Source organism: Penicillium expansum, assembly GCF_000769745.1.
Source record: "Penicillium expansum strain MD-8 chromosome Unknown contig192, whole genome shotgun sequence".
In the NCBI taxonomy this organism is placed as follows: Eukaryota; Fungi; Ascomycota; class Eurotiomycetes; order Eurotiales; family Aspergillaceae; genus Penicillium; species Penicillium expansum.
In genome coordinates this window covers 197,794-213,074 of record NW_015971404.1, presented here as the reverse complement: position 1 = coordinate 213,074, position 15,281 = coordinate 197,794, and the positions used below count along the sequence as shown (strand labels likewise).

Below are 15,281 nucleotides of genomic sequence, written 5' to 3'. Positions count from 1 at the left end.
AATACCTCTTCGCTAACGGTTGTAGGTATGTTTGGGGCTCTGGGGGAACTGGGGAGATCACAAGTGCCGCGTTTATGAATGTGTCGCTGTGCCTTCGCGGTTATTTAATTCTAATTCTCAAATCTTGAAATTCATAGAAAAGCCATTGGATTCTGCCCTGCCGATTGACCCATGCATGCTTTGAGAGTAGAAGATTCGCTATTCCTCGCATCGCTACTGGCCTAGGTGCTACTCCATACCGGTCCATGAGTAAAATCGGGTTCAGAAGCCATTTTGAAGAAGCTGCTTATTTATGACAATTGGGACATCAAATCAATTGGTGGGGCCATGAAGTAAATTGGCAAGCGTAGTGTATGGTATATTGAACCAGTTTGCTGTTTAACGAATTAAGCGAATTTCGTGCTTCTGGAGGGTTTCAATGGCTATCAAGAATCTACACTCTTGGGGGTATGGTTTCTTGGGCTTTCAGAGTGAATTGGTCGCATATTGCATAGGTGAGTAATAGGTGCGTGTTGGGTGGTTGTGTTCCCGATGTCCATGGCGAGGTGAGGTTCCAAGTTAGCGGTGCTGAGTAATCCATCGTCCGCCCGCCCGACGTCAGAGTGCCAAGATTGTTCCCGCGGAACACTTTGAACTCTGCGGAGTACCTGTACCTCGCAATTGCCGGCCGGACATCTGCAGGTTAGATTGTTCCACACGCCATAACTATTTGATTGTTTGCGCATGTTACTTCTCCTTGGTCATCAGATTGAATGGATGGAAAGACACGCATAAATTGTCAAACCAAACAAGCCGAACATGCAGCCTGTGGCGGGGCCCTCCAAACCGTCTAGCACCTCCCAAGCGCGAAGGTCGCCCTCGGCACCAGGCAATCCACAGATTACTCGGAAACGTGTGATATATAGCTGTCAAACATGTCGTCGGCGCAAAGTCAAATGCGACAAGGTAATCCCCCTGAGCCCAAGAGCAAGTTGCTTGAACTGAACATTTCTTCCTAGACACTTCCAGTATGCGGAAACTGCGCGAAAAATAGTACCGAGTGCGCCTACGACGCGGAACTACAGCAAGATACCACGCAGACCAACCGTAAACGGACGAATAGAACCAAACGGCGGAGAGACACTCGACACTCGGAGGAAAATGCAGATGAACGACTGCCGACCTATGCTCCTTCGAGGCAGGCATCATCATCACATGGCCAGAAAACAGATCTAAGCGCAGTTGAAGCCCACCTGGCTCAACTTGTATCGCTCGTTGAACGGCTACGGAAGGATAACCAGGCTCATGGGTCAACAGAGATGTCAACGGCTTCATTACGCCCTAGCGTGGAGACAGCGCCGATGGATGACGGCAACCTTCCGAGAAAATCGATCGCTGCACAACCGGACAGTCCGTTCAGCGCTGATTGTAGCAGCGATGACTTTCCCATCCCAAACGGTCAGACTACGGATCTGGTGGATCCACTGGAAACTTCAAATTTGGGCCACATGTCTTTGGGGGATGGCGGGAGGTCGAGGTCAGTTTCGATACACTAGGCTAAAGTGTCTTCAGATGTCTAATCTTTGATTTAGATACGTTGGAACGACGTATTGGGCTTACATTTCCCATGAGATGGAGGAGCTCAACCAATTGCTCGGAAACCAGAATCAGTCGCATAATTTAGCAGCAGGTAGTGATACCCCAACCGATTCAATTTCTAGCAAGCGAAGACAGCGCAAAGGATCGATAAGCAGCCAAACCACCAGCCAAACCACGCGCTCTCCCTTCCCACTTGGCTTCTCGGGGCCCATCCAAAAAGCTGTTTGCATCCCATCGGCTTATTTATCACCAAATGATAAAGCGGTCGAGCCATATATGCTTGAGCATGTTCCGACAAAATGGCAGAGTGACATTCTCTACAAGGCATTCATGTCTGGTGTCCACTCACTGAGTCCGATTATTCACCCGCCGATGATATTAAATCTTTACAATGCCTTTTGGGACTGGTACGACTGCAAAAGCCATACAGGGGAGCCATGTCCTAGTTCTTCTTTCATTCCACTCTTATACGCGATATGGTTTGGAGGGTCAGTTTCAATTTCTATGAGAACAATGGAGACGGAGTTCAATACTTCGTCACGAGCCATGCTCTCGACAAAGTATAGCGAGGAGGTCACTTCGTGGTTGGCAAAGATCTCGTTTCCCCACAGCGTCACCCTTCACGGCCTGGCGGCCTATCTTATTACCCAGACAATCTTGTCAAGAGAGGAAGAACCCCTGGCAAGTAGTTTGTTTGTTAGTTTAGCAGTGAGAGTGGCGCAGACCTTAGGGTTACATCGGGATCCCTCCCATTTTAATATCGACCCATGGGAGGCAGAGTTCCGACGCCGATTGTGGTGGCATATCATGCATATGGATGCCGTTATCGCGATGTCGAGTGGGCTTCCGCCATTGCTTACCGATACAACGTATTGGGATGTTCATGAGACAAGCGAGGTCAAGGACACCTTGTTGGGTACTGCTGAAGCCAAACATTATGAACAATTGGTTGCCCACGGCCAGCGAACAGCTGATAATCCAGACAATCCAACACTTTGTGGTGGGCCATCGATGGTCAACGTGTATTATTTGAACGCAAAGGCCAAGTGTATAATGGCCCGTGAGTGATCTTGGGCTTAGATTTTAGGCGCGTGGGCTGACCTTTCCGCAGAGTCTGTTCGTAAAATACTTAAAATTCAGCTGGGCACGAAACCTCTAACAAGAGGGGATATGGTGGAGCTTCGCTCTGTGCTTCACGATCTTCAAGTCAAACTCAACTTCATCATAAGCCGAATTCCAGAGGCAACGACAACTGAAAAACTAACAGCGTCGTCAAAACGAGCTCCTCACTCGTCCGCGGCAGAACTTCCTATTGAAGGTTCATCTTGTTGCCAGGAGCAATATCACTCAGTAGTCCTCATCGCATTTCATAAATGGGCTAGGATTATTTTGTCTTTATTCATTGATAAGGTCAACGTTTTTATGGAAAAATGCCGTTCCGCACTAACATAGATGTAGGCATTTTGTGTTGCGTATCAACCATTCCTCAGAAATCCCCGAAGCCGAATCTGGCCCGTAGCACGCCAAAGGTAAGCGTCGCGACTCAAATGAGCTTCTGGATCTAATTCATATAGTGCCCTACGACACTGCTATGCATTCATGGAAAAGTTTATTCGATTGGCGACGGATCCTGACTTTCAGCCGTTCCAATGGGGCTGGCCTGGGTGAGCAGTTCGATCTTTCAAATACGGATCTTTACTAATAGTCGTCAAGGAATCATCAACCTATGCATGCAATGATGTATGTAGAAAGCTCGAGTTTGTAGCAAAGCTAACTAGATCTAGGATTATTCTCATCGACTTGTATGAACGACCCTATAGCCCCGAAGCCTCCATGTCACGCGGATTTGTTGATCAAATCCTGTCCCTTTCTGGTCCAGACGGGGGCGTCGTAAGTGGGGGAGATGACATCTTCACCCGACGTCCATTGAGGAACGGAGGCCGCGAGGCCTGGGGTATGATCCGTCGTCTGCGCCAAAAGGCCTGGCAGAAAGCCGGGCTGAACCCCCAATTGCCCTGGATGGCACAAGATTGGCCAACCGAGTCCGAGTTTGCGAATGCGCCTTACTTCAAATCCATGTCATTCGCCACTGTGGCCGCCCCTACTACTCGTGCAGCTGCAACTACCGCCCTCTCACGCGACAGAGCATTTGCCCCTGACTTGGCTTTTGCTCATTCATCCGCCGCTACTATCCCAACTCAACAATCCCTCGTTGACTCTTCTACAGTGAAATTCCTAGATACCGCCGGTCAGAACATAATGACCGCTTCTGAGCCTTCTGTCCCATTCATGACCGACCTGAGTCTCAATTTCGATTGGGGTGAATGGGACAATGTCTTTGGGCAATCCTTACCTGTCGCGGATGAGCTTATGGAGCTTGATCAAGTCACGGGGCTTGCATTTGCGGACTTGGAAAATGGCGATATGTAAGACCAGCAGAAACGGAGACAAACAAATATCCCTAGATAGCTATGAAGGTCTGAACAACAAGAGACTTCCGGAAATCAAGTGTGAGATCTTCTCTAAAACGGAGCGAGCTTCTGAAGGATATTTTCCTGTTTTCCTTGCAGAAAGGATTAAGGACATGATCCGGGGACCAAGTTTTCTCAATTAATCAAAATGCAGGTTGAATGACCGTAGGGAATGTTTATAGGATAGGTAGAAATGCATGAGATAGATGCGCGTGATATCTGACTCTATGTACTGATTTCATACATGATCTTTGAGCCAATAAGCAGAGATACCCTATCAGGAACAACACACTCATCCGGTTCTAGAGCAACACCCATTCGTCTTGATTCAATGACATGGTCCTCGTCGTAGGGATCGCGTTGGGAGAGAAATTCAATCATGCGAGTGTGCCAGTATCCTTCCAAAAATTCTATCACGGGTTGACCAAGCTCGTCAAACTTGATTTTGAGTTCATCGAGAATTTTTTCGAGTTCAATTAATCCCAATTTCTGTTCGTCGAGTATCTCTTCAACCTCTTCCTCTTCTCTGCTTTTCAGTCTGAAACTGAAATCGAAAGGGTACGTGGGGGTGTTAATGCAGCATGAATGTTTCAGACCCAATGCATCAAAGGTCAGGAATCTGATAACCTTCCAGCCAATTCCTGTATCCCCTCTAGTCCAACAAAGTAAGAATTGTATCAACTCTCGGTACCAGAATTCTGGTTCGTGAATCCTATAGGCCGGAATGTAATCGATAATATGTCGTAGCGTTACCGACATTGTAGTACACCCATCGGGGGAGCACGCGCAGACACATCTATCTCGAACCAAAGGAAGGAGAAAGAATTCCTTTCCAAACTCCGAAACCATCCGTTTCCAAGCTCGGTAATGCTTCTGGTTCTCTAATTTGACCTCTCTGCGACCGGGAAGCGCGTCCAAACAATAGTCGACGATCGTCAACCCGAGATGATGCGTTACAGTTGCACTGGTTCCGGGTAGTTCTTGGTATGGATCGGCACCTTTTGAAACCAGCCAGGCTATTCGCTCCATCCCTTTCCACTTCTCGTTATGTTCCGACCCGGTAGAATAATATCTTGGCCGTGGGATGACGAGAGGCATGAAGCCTTCGGGGGTTACCTGTGTAATGCCCCTGAAGCCAATTTGGTATAGTTCCTCTAGCGTCTGGGCCGTGAATTCTGGGAAATGATAAACAGATTTGTACCATATCTCGGAGAAATTAAGTCGTAGGGATGGATCGATGGATACTCCTTGTTTTACTAATCGATCGTGTATTTCTGCGGTGTGTATATCAAATATCGTAGTCGTGCCCGTGTTCTCGTCGTCGGAAATCAATTTCGGAAGTTGACCAGCGGGTAAGCAAGACTGGGCCAAATGCCAGAGTCTTTTGCGTCGCGCAGCCAATTCATTAATGAGCAGCAATTTTATTTTGCTGCTTCTCCCGTTCTGCTCGCATCTAGAAATATCATACCAGTCGAATAAGCATCCAGCCTCAATGAGAAGCTTAACTGAATGATAAGTATCCTCCTCGTCGTTTTCTTCAACATAACGGATACAGCTCACATCACTGCACGTTGGACTCCGCGCTGCACCTGCCTCCAGTAAGATCTGAATCCCCTTTGGCCATCCAAATGCATACTCAATCAAAGAATCACCGTTTATTATGTCGCTCGGGGAAGCTTTTCCCGATTTGAGGGCATCTCTCAATTGATGCTCAGACCCTCGGAAGATGATTCTTACGATATCCGGGATTTGGATCGCTTGCTTGAAATTAGTTTTGTTGAATAGGATATAGGGAATGTTCACATACACTCGTCGGTTCGGGAAAGCAGATACAGAATACTCTGCCTGTCGGCTAGAGAAAAAGGGGCGTGGGCAGTAAAAGAATACCCAAGGTCAAGTAGACGCAAGCCTAAAGAGCATTCATTTCCAAAAAGGGCGAATCCATTCAAAGAATCCAATATGCTCCTTCCGTGGTAATACTTCATTTTTGGTTTGGAACCACAATTCAATAAGAAACTGAGAAATCTGGAAAGGTGGTCGAACTGACCAGAGCCAAACAATAAACCAGGAGAATATAGCCAAGCAAGCTATTCGTGTGAGAGAAATCAGTGATATCAGAATGGGGTTACACCTACATCAAAAAGTGACATCTCCCTGTCCCATACCCAAATCAAATCAAATGGCGTTGCCTCTTGTAGATCAAATGATTGCTGCAACTGTTGTAATGTATGATCCACGAGTGGCCTAAGATCCCCTGACGTTGCACAAATAAAAAAATTAGAGAAAATCTTCAATGCTAGACTATCTGTGATTTCCACTAAAGGTTGCAGATGTAGCAACGGAGCGATTGAATGACCCCCAGCTCCTTTGGTAAGCAGGAATGAGGCTCGGATAGCAAAGCCTAACATGCGACTACGATAGTAGTAAGATATGCTGATGACTTCTACTTCTTTGTGGGGTCGGCGTGCACAAGCTGTCCATGCACTGCTTGCTGGATTGCGGTTTTGGGAAGGAATCGATGTTTCATGAGTTGCTTTTGTCATGCATGAACTTGAGCAAGTTTCATTACAATTGGTTTCGATGGAGGCGTTGCTTATCATACGGTCACCTTGCGCTGCGATTTGCAAAGGCAATCTCGATGTAGGCAGTTGTTCTTGTTGAGTACACCATGACTGCAGTAAACTTGGCGGTAACTTTGTTGGATCTGACAGTTTCGAATTCTGGGCTCAATCAGTATGGCCTAGATAGAATATGGGTATAGGAGGGAATACCATCTCCTGAAGTTTTCGATCTATTCCTCTCAGTAAAGCTCGATTGCTTTGCGCCGAATAGCTAATATTTTGTTAGCACCGGTATAATTCTTCTAGGTAATCCGAGTTTTTCAAGCTTATGCAGCCAAAAAGCAGCACACTTACATCTGTAACGCCGTTTGGAGCATCGCCTGGACGCTTTCCAGATCACTTGCGATTTCGCGCAACGCTTCCTTCTTAAAGGGATATGCAGCCTTTTTGAGCTGGAGCCGGAAGGATTCTGTATTGGATGTGCCAGTTGCATATCGATCTGTCGCTGTCTTGAGCCGTTTTATCACTTGCTCAATACTCCTTGCCTTATTTTCAAGGTCCCTCGCGATCGCGGGGTCGGTGGTATGGAAGTCTTCGATCAGCTCCCTCAAGGTTCTCAGTGGCATACGAGCCGCGTCAGCCTTTTCACTGATATTTTGGATATCTTCGTTGAAACCCCGCCATGCCTGGCAAAACGAGACAATCTCGCCGCAGACCTGCAGACCGAGTGATATAATCCCCACCGCGGTACCAGCTATAGAGAGAGGATCGGACATGGCTCGACAAAGTGGAAATGGGAAAGTGGTGAGAGTGAGATCTTGAACGTTGTTGCTTTTCAAGGGGGGCCAGGCAGTGCATAGCAAGCGCTGTGTCGTGGCACCAATCAGATATCCACGTTATGTGGCTGGTGAGGCTGAGTATGGCGAGGCTGACTACGAAGGAACCCTTCAATGTTCTATCAATACCATCTGCGAGAGAAACATCAGTTATTGGGAGGTTTTGATATAAATGGACATGATGACCAATTAGGGGTTAATAACTTAATACTACAAAATTCCATCCTCCGAAATCGTCTCATTTAGCCCCACACGATCGGCTCCCCGCATCTCCACAAATGCCGGCATATATCTCCCATAGCGAGGTAAAACATCTCCCATGTTTCACACCACAACAGCCATGAAAGAGGTGAGTAAAACACAGAAACGACGATGGGAGAAGGAGGACACATTGCCACGAAAGCGAGCGCGTCAAATCTGTGAGGCCTGCAAGGCCCGCAAAACAAAGGTAAGCAACCACCAATAACGCGAGTGAAAGAAAAGCTAACCATCTAGTGTGTTAGTGTCGAGAATGGCGACTGCGATTATTGCCAGTCACTCAATTTACCATGCAAATTTGACCTCAAAAATCGAAAACGACCGTTCTATATGGTATCCGAGGAAGCCTATGATTCTTTGGTCAAGCTTTTGCGACGATTCATTCCTGAAGAGGAGCTTCCCGAGCTCACAGTCGAAAGCATAAGGTGTTCCCTAGAGCAGAAGAATAATGACCCTGCTTCGCACGTCTTGCCAAATGGTAGGAACAGAGATGCAGACCCCAGCGACGCTGTGTTAGTTCCGAACTCTCGTGTCGATCTGCCAGAGCACGACCTCCAACAGCACGACCCCCAAAAACTGACTATGCCCAACGATGATTCACTCTTCCAAGAAGAACTAGGGTGTATGATGTTGGATTCATTGGGTAAATACCGTAAGTCCACTCTTGATTTGTTATCTAAGGGGGAATCAGATACATATTGAATTGCAGGATATGTCGGTGCCAATTCCGCAATTCGATGGTATCATACTGCACGCAAGGTCAGTGAGAATTCCATGCATTCATATCCACGCGTCATTGTCCCATTGAAAACCGGCTTGCTTCCACCAACCACCCCCGAAAACGTAGCTAGTCAACACAAAGGCGACCAGTTCCTGCCGTATTTGAGTAAAAAGACAATCTTTGTAGCTGACATTGGACAGGGTTGGGGATACACTGCCCAAGGCGATCACTCCAACCAAACTTGTGGAATTGAGGTAGTTCTACCCGACGGGACTCTGGTCCGAACGGGCATGAGGGCACTGGATAACTCTGCCTGCGGACCACTGCTCCGTGGTGGCTTTGGTCCAACCTAGGACTCCATGTTCAGTCAGTCCAAGTTCGGCATTGTCACCAAAATGTCAATCTGGGCATGCCTTGCCCCCGAGGGGTTCATGCGAGTCCACCTTTCAGTCCCCGAGGAGCGTGATCTGGCACCCATGGTGGACATCTTACGTGAAATGCTCCTCCGGGAAAAGATTCAAGATCACCCTGTTATCGGTAACGTGATACGCGAAATCAATAAACGCGGTCTCCGCAAGGATTTCTGGAATGAGGATACTTCGATTCCATACTATCGGATTAAGGAGATTCAAAAGGACCTCGGTTGGGATTCTGGGATGCCACATTTGCTCTATATGGGCCTAAGGAGATGATGGAGTATAATCTCAAGCAGATCCGAGAAGCATTCAAGCCAATCAAGGGCCATGAATTGACAGCAACTGCTCACTATCCTAAGCCTGGTCAGAAAGATGTCAATGCCATCGATATTCCCTACGATCTGCAAACTAGAAATCCTGGCCTGTGCGCGATCAAGTCAATTGAGTACCGCGGACTTGACGGGTAAGAATGACCCCCAGCATTGACTCCAATGCAACCAAGACCAATGAATCTAACAATACAACTCATAGCGGACACATTTCCTTCTCCCCCGTCCTACCTTCTGACGGGAAGGCAGCTCTTGAATTCTACTACACGGCACAGAAGCTTTGCGGTTTGCACATGCACCTGCGGCACATGACACACATTAACATAATTCACTTCGACCGTAATTCGCAAAAGGACAAAGACACCGCCAACGCCTTGTTCGTCGATCTAGTCCGTTCTGCACGGGAAGCCGGGTATGGCGAGTACCGTGCACACATTGAACATATGGATCTGGTTGCCAAGCAATATGAATTTGGCCGCGGTGCTTTGATGCGATTGAATGAGCGAATCAAGGATACGCTTGATCCTAATGGCATTCTGAGCCCCGGAAAACAAGGTATTTGGGCTAAGCAGTACCGAAACAAGGGAAAGTCGCAATTGTAAATGTTCTTTTGTCACTTTCTGGTTGCAATCGGTGATCGAACTTTCCCCGCGATTCGGCTCTTGCTATTCCACCATCATCGGAAGCATGGAGCCATGGAGCCGATGCTCTTGCACCACCATATTTCTGCCCAAAATGGGCTTTGGGTCCATTGCTTCGACTCAACGATGGGTAACCCATTGGGGCCCCAATATAATGCAAACTAAACAATCTAAATTTTTATACGCTTAAAATTCTAAAATTTAAATATGTATATAAAGAGCATAGCAATTTAATTAAAAAGTTAAAACGAATATAAGTAGAAAAGTATCTTTAAAAATGCTAAGACTTATATTTTATGAATTCTTATGCAAAAATGGGTTCAAATGGGTTATTATTGGGTTATTGGGGTTTGGGTCAGAGCCTCCGACCCAAGATGGGTTCTGCCGAAGTCTAATAATATAGATCGGATGAGAAATAGTGCAGTCAATTCCTATTAGTGTGGGATGGACGGAGAGGAGAAAGAGAGAGAGATAGCTAGTTAGCTCGCTACTACTAACTACGTGGGTGAACAGGATCTGTCCCCACATGATGCCTTAAATGTTCAACCCTGCCAAGCTTGGCATTGCAGAAAGTAGACCAGCAAGATTGACCACTTCTATCGTGCTACTTCCAGCAGAGAATATGCTCAACAAAGCAAGACCAGCTTTGAGAAATGCTTCAAAGATCATAAGGATAGCATCCCGGCTCAACCCAATCAGTTCAAAATCTCTTTTAATGGACCCTAGCGGGAACCCCCCTATCCAGTGCCCCAAGTACAATCGGATCAAAGTTCGTCTATAATCGCGGAATTGGTCAATCGAGAATTGTTGCATAACCAAGGAGTCGGTCAAAGATGTTCCTCTTGGTTCGTATGGGTTCGACGCGGAAAATTGGTCTTCGGGGAAGCAGTCAGCAGCATGGATAATATCCTCCAACACCAATCCAGAGGTTCACACCATATGAATTTTATTTAGACTTCCCCATCAAATGCTTCCATAACATTTTGCCCACAAGCGGCTCCGAGGATGGAATATAGCTCAACACAAGCCCCCGTTTTATACCGGGACAAATAGAATGAGTGATGAGAAACTTTTGCACAAGCCGCAATGACAGGATATATCTCCCGGAGAGGTAATCTGTACTGGTAGCCCATGCTGAACGGCGTGTGGATCGAGCAGAACGCGTGTAATCTGCCTCCAAAAATGGTTTCCTCTCGTGCTGGTATTTGTCAAATGCAGCTTGAAGAACGATTTGATCCAAAGCCTCTCCTCCTGCAGGGCTGGCGATATAGGAGGATATTTGCGTGTGCAGTTGGTTGCATAGTGAAACCACATCCTGAATTCCGTTGTTGAAACCTAGTCCAGAATTTGGAGTGAATTTGTGACACGCATCTCCGACGAGTACGATTCTTCCACTCCAACTGATGTTTTTAACAATTCCTTCTTCCAGATTTGCCATGCCAGAAATGCAAGAGGGGTCGTGAAGTACATCTGAGACAGTAAAAGTCTCAGTAAGTGGCCATTGGGAAAAAGTGGCCCCGTAGAGTTGGCGATCATTGTCGTCATAGAAAACTCTCTTGTTCGACGCTTGGGAAAGCTTCTCGTAAAGGAATATCCACGAGTTCTCGCGGCCCGTAAGGTATACTACTGAGCGGTCCTGACCTTGCATCTCGTAGCTGTCTCCAGGATCGGAAAGTCGAGGTATAGATGCCCAAAGACATCTATAGGTTGATGTATATGGTGATTCAACATCCCAAATGGGAGTCAAGGATGGATCTGCTTCTAGCGCATGACGACGCATAACCAGACGGGTTTTGGAGTGAGCACCGTCTGCACCAATGACGACAGAGCCTGAAAATGATGTGCCATCGGCACAAATGACCCTCACGCCATTATTGCTAACGACAATGTCAGAGAGCTTCTTGCCCGTACGGTAGCGAGCTTTTGCAACTTCAGGCAAGCCATCATAAAGCGTTCGGATGAGTTGGGCTCGGTGAAAGGTCAGTAGAGCACTGCCGTGGCTATGTCAATGTTAGCAATGTATTACTGGATCAATGGATAAAATGATTTGGAGATATAACAAATAGAAGCAGACGTGTGAAATGCATGTGAAATCAGCCATTCGGGATAGACGTTTTCAATAGGTTCAACCGGCTGTAAATAGGGGGCGGACGGAATTATTCTCAATTTGACACCTACTTTTTCTGCAAAAGGCTCAGAGCGTACGAGCGTTTGAACTTTGGTTTCTTTGTGTTGAAACCCTCGTTATGATGAAGGAACGGATAGCCAATATCGGAGAGTTTCTCCAATAAGCCGAATTGGTGGAACACGCGTAAATTGTGTGGACTGACGACTAGACTAGCACCTACATCCTCAAATACATCATCGCGTTGCTCGAGTACGATGAAGTCAATACCAGCGTGATGAAGGGCATGGGCAGCTGTGATCCCAACCGGCCCCCCACCTATGATAATGACCTTGAAGGATTGCAGCGTCATGGAGTTATTTGTATATGCGTTGGCAATGTGACGTGCCAATATGAAATATTTGGCCGCAAAAAAAGGTACAAGACCAGCATCTTCGGACGCTCAGTTCTTTGCAGTTTATATGTGAAGGGGTGTTGGCGGCCAAGCCTGGAATTGCACAATGGCCCCATTTAAAGTCGCAATATAACTAGTCCACTCAGAACCACATATACAACATAGGAGATATATGCGGGACCTTTTTTGACCATAGCGTTTCTACGCCACAGGCTTATCCTCGTGTTCCCCTGGGACCTGTTGAACGGCCGAGGAACGTGTGGAAAAAGGATGTTATGCACGAAGAGATGCACTACCGAATGTGCCCCGTAGTAATAGCGGGTCATACTTCAAATGAGATATTCGGATTTTCTAAATCACAATTACAAATAATTCCCGAAACACACTTTGAAAGCCGATCTACCCTACGGAGTACACGCATCTGGGTAAACATCTTTTCTACGGAATGAATCGAGGCAAAAATCAATAATTGTACCAGAAAGGAATGGCGCTAAAGGCTAACTGAGTGCCCATTTACCTTAAGTCCATTGAAATGTCTCATAAGCGATCATCCCAGGCTGGAGTTGGAAGAGAAAGTTCTGTTCAATCTAGCAATATACAACAGTCTACCCTATTGAAATTCACCCACATCCACAGTGCCAGTACTAGCGTATAAACTAGCATAGTATTTAATATGGTATTTTACACATTAATACTATATTATTCTTCAAAATACAGGGTTCTCAACCTTTCATTTCTCTTAGCTCTCCATTCCATTTCTCACACACTAGATACAACACATACTAAGCTAGTATTTAGTAGGGTAGACTGTTGTAAAAGGGGGGGGACCATGGAAGCTTTCAGTATCCTTTCATCTATCTATTTGGTCTGCAGACTGGTTTCATGACTGAAATAGATTTTAGCGCCCAATCCCCTACAGAACACATATCGCCTGCAAGTAGTACACTTAAAATCTATTCATGTGGACTATGTTCATGTGCCTACTGCCCTCATCACTATGGAGGACTACAACTTCTGTCGTAGAGGTGGTATAATGCGAGATTCTGCAATGGCATCTTGTAGGGCTTGATCAGCCTATATTCGCTTGGTCAGTTTCCACTCGAACAACAGAAGCAGAAGCCTGACTGACCTCGTGATAATACATCCAGGCGTGTTTCGGCAATGAAACGTTTTCAATTTGGCCGGCAATCTCTTCTTCTGTCGACGCGGAGAGGCGAAAGGTCTTCTGATGAGCTGAAGCAATCTCATCTAACGTTTCGTACAGTTTCCCGTAATGAAATGACCGCACCTTGTCGAAGAGCTGCAAGGCTTCCGTCAGAGAGTGAGATGAAGAAGCTGCCCAACGAAGGGCTCCTGCCAACACATGAGCATCCTCAATAGCGAAAGCAGCACCGGCACCAAAAGCCCCAGAGAGTGGATGAGACGCATCACCAATTAGAGCCACGGAACTCTGATTGATCACGGTCTGTAATCGCGGCCCGCCGAAGTAGTCGAACCGCTTCACCCGAGTCACTAATGATAACAGCTGTTGAATCGGCTCGCAGTACTCGTGGAAGCTCTCAACAAATTTTGCCACATTAACCTCTTTGCCCCAACTCGTCCGATCATTGTCGTCGGGCTCTCGAATCCTGCAAGTAATCTCCCAATCGCCGTTTTCAAGTGGACTTGTATAAATCCACTTGCCATTGGTCCCGTACCAGAATATGATAGCCTTTGAGAGGCCATTGATTTGTCGGACGTCTGCTTCTCTGACTACTGCTCGATACGCTGTCATTCCCGAGTAGCTGACACTATATTCGGGGAATGCAAATGTTCGAATGATCTGATGTATCCTTGAGTCAGCGTTATGGTAATACCTCGCCTTGTGGATTAATTTTCCACTCACAGACCGGATACCATCGGCCCCAATAATAAGATCTACCTCGTCAACGAAGCCACAGCTAAAAGCAAGACGAAGTCTCCCACTGTTCACTCGTTCCACTTCCACCAGTTTTTTGCCCGGCCGAATGCGACGTTGGTCAATATTTTTTAGCAAGGCTCTCTGCAGTCTGCCCCGATGGATTCTGCATGGGGCTTGGTGGGGAGCCACACTCGGCAATGGGTATGTCTGTTTCACAACTGCCCCAGTCCTCCCATCTCTGGGGCGGTTCGTATATTAGTGCATCGCTCATAGGCCTGTGGAATCAGCAAAACCGGCTCACCTATATTGAGTGTCGTGCCCATCTTTCGGCCTGAAGAAGTCCCCTGCCTTGAGATGCTGCGATACTCCAAGTTTTTCTAGTAGTCTCCATGTGTTGCGTTGTAGAGCAATCCCCGTGCCGATCTCGCTGATGCTTGGTTTCTGCTCGTACAGGGTCCATTCCACAAACGGTAGTCTAGCAAGCTCGATGGCAGCCGAAAGCCCAGCAGGTCCGCCGCCAATAATAGCGATCTTGATGCCGGCTTCTACTTCTTTTAGGCCTTCCATGGTGACTGATTTCGCAATTACGTTTGAAAGTGTAGTGAGAAGGAAAAGGTGACTGGCGAGCAATAAGACCTGGAAGACCAGGTAGGGGTATATTTAGGAGTCCCAACTGGGCCTATAATGATGGGACATTTCACCTTTCTAGTGGAAATGATGCCATCGAACAATCTACACGGTACGAAAATGGACTCTATTGCAACTAATCGCGTTTGAGGGTTATGTCTCGGTCAGACTGCGAAAGGTCCCCGAAATCGCATCCTGGAATTACACGATAATCCCATGGACGTGGTTCGATCTTGATGATGTCGCAATATTAGTGGAAACGCAAACATAAGAAAGCGCAATCTAGAATCTTGCCGGGCCGAGATTAGCTTTCTCCCCTGCGTTGGGTCGCCATCCGAAAGCCACCAGTAGAACGCCAAAAACGGGGAATATACCCGTGGTTAATCCATATATAAATTCTCTTTCCGCCGACAAGTTGCGCAGT

At 46.9% G+C, this 15,281-nt stretch overlaps 6 protein-coding genes across 6 annotated transcripts; 2 read left to right on the top strand and 4 right to left on the bottom strand.

The window, feature by feature from the left end:
* Nucleotides 1-798: 798 nt before the first annotated feature.
* Nucleotides 799-4,008, top strand: PEX2_060670 (Signal recognition particle, SRP19 subunit; the record flags this gene model as incomplete). The annotated part of the gene is made up of 8 exons (XM_016743340.1): nucleotides 799-945; nucleotides 999-1,516; nucleotides 1,572-2,638; nucleotides 2,690-2,931; nucleotides 3,037-3,107; nucleotides 3,153-3,242; nucleotides 3,292-3,318; nucleotides 3,363-4,008. The coding sequence occupies 8 exons, from the start codon at nucleotides 799-801 to the stop codon at nucleotides 4,006-4,008; spliced, it is 2,808 nt and encodes a 935-aa protein (XP_016596062.1).
* Nucleotides 4,009-4,274: 266 nt separating this feature from the next.
* Nucleotides 4,275-6,034, bottom strand: PEX2_060660 (uncharacterized protein; the record flags this gene model as incomplete). The annotated part of the gene is made up of 2 exons (XM_016743339.1): nucleotides 4,275-5,806; nucleotides 5,857-6,034. The coding sequence occupies 2 exons, from the start codon at nucleotides 6,032-6,034 to the stop codon at nucleotides 4,275-4,277; spliced, it is 1,710 nt and encodes a 569-aa protein (XP_016596061.1).
* A 926-nt stretch (nucleotides 6,035-6,960) lies between these two features.
* PEX2_060650 (uncharacterized protein) lies at nucleotides 6,961-7,386 on the bottom strand (the record flags this gene model as incomplete). Its single annotated transcript, XM_016743338.1, has 1 exon — nucleotides 6,961-7,386. The coding sequence occupies one exon, from the start codon at nucleotides 7,384-7,386 to the stop codon at nucleotides 6,961-6,963; it is 426 nt and encodes a 141-aa protein (XP_016596060.1).
* Nucleotides 7,387-7,786: 400 nt separating this feature from the next.
* Nucleotides 7,787-9,772, top strand: PEX2_060640 (Vanillyl-alcohol oxidase, C-terminal subdomain 2; the record flags this gene model as incomplete). Its single annotated transcript, XM_016743337.1, has 7 exons — nucleotides 7,787-7,894; nucleotides 7,942-8,356; nucleotides 8,414-8,582; nucleotides 8,626-8,679; nucleotides 8,793-8,962; nucleotides 9,049-9,304; nucleotides 9,373-9,772. 7 exons carry the CDS (start codon nucleotides 7,787-7,789, stop codon nucleotides 9,770-9,772), a joined length of 1,572 nt encoding a protein of 523 aa, XP_016596059.1.
* Nucleotides 9,773-10,757: 985 nt separating this feature from the next.
* Nucleotides 10,758-12,288, bottom strand: PEX2_060630 (FAD-dependent oxidoreductase; the record flags this gene model as incomplete). Its single annotated transcript, XM_016743336.1, has 2 exons — nucleotides 10,758-11,811; nucleotides 11,990-12,288. 2 exons carry the CDS (start codon nucleotides 12,286-12,288, stop codon nucleotides 10,758-10,760), a joined length of 1,353 nt encoding a protein of 450 aa, XP_016596058.1.
* A 1,047-nt stretch (nucleotides 12,289-13,335) lies between these two features.
* On the bottom strand, nucleotides 13,336-14,797 carry PEX2_060620 (Pyridine nucleotide-disulfide oxidoreductase, class-II; the record flags this gene model as incomplete). Its single annotated transcript, XM_016743335.1, has 4 exons — nucleotides 13,336-13,404; nucleotides 13,460-14,152; nucleotides 14,216-14,270; nucleotides 14,532-14,797. 4 exons carry the CDS (start codon nucleotides 14,795-14,797, stop codon nucleotides 13,336-13,338), a joined length of 1,083 nt encoding a protein of 360 aa, XP_016596057.1.
* Nucleotides 14,798-15,281: the final 484 nt, after the last annotated feature.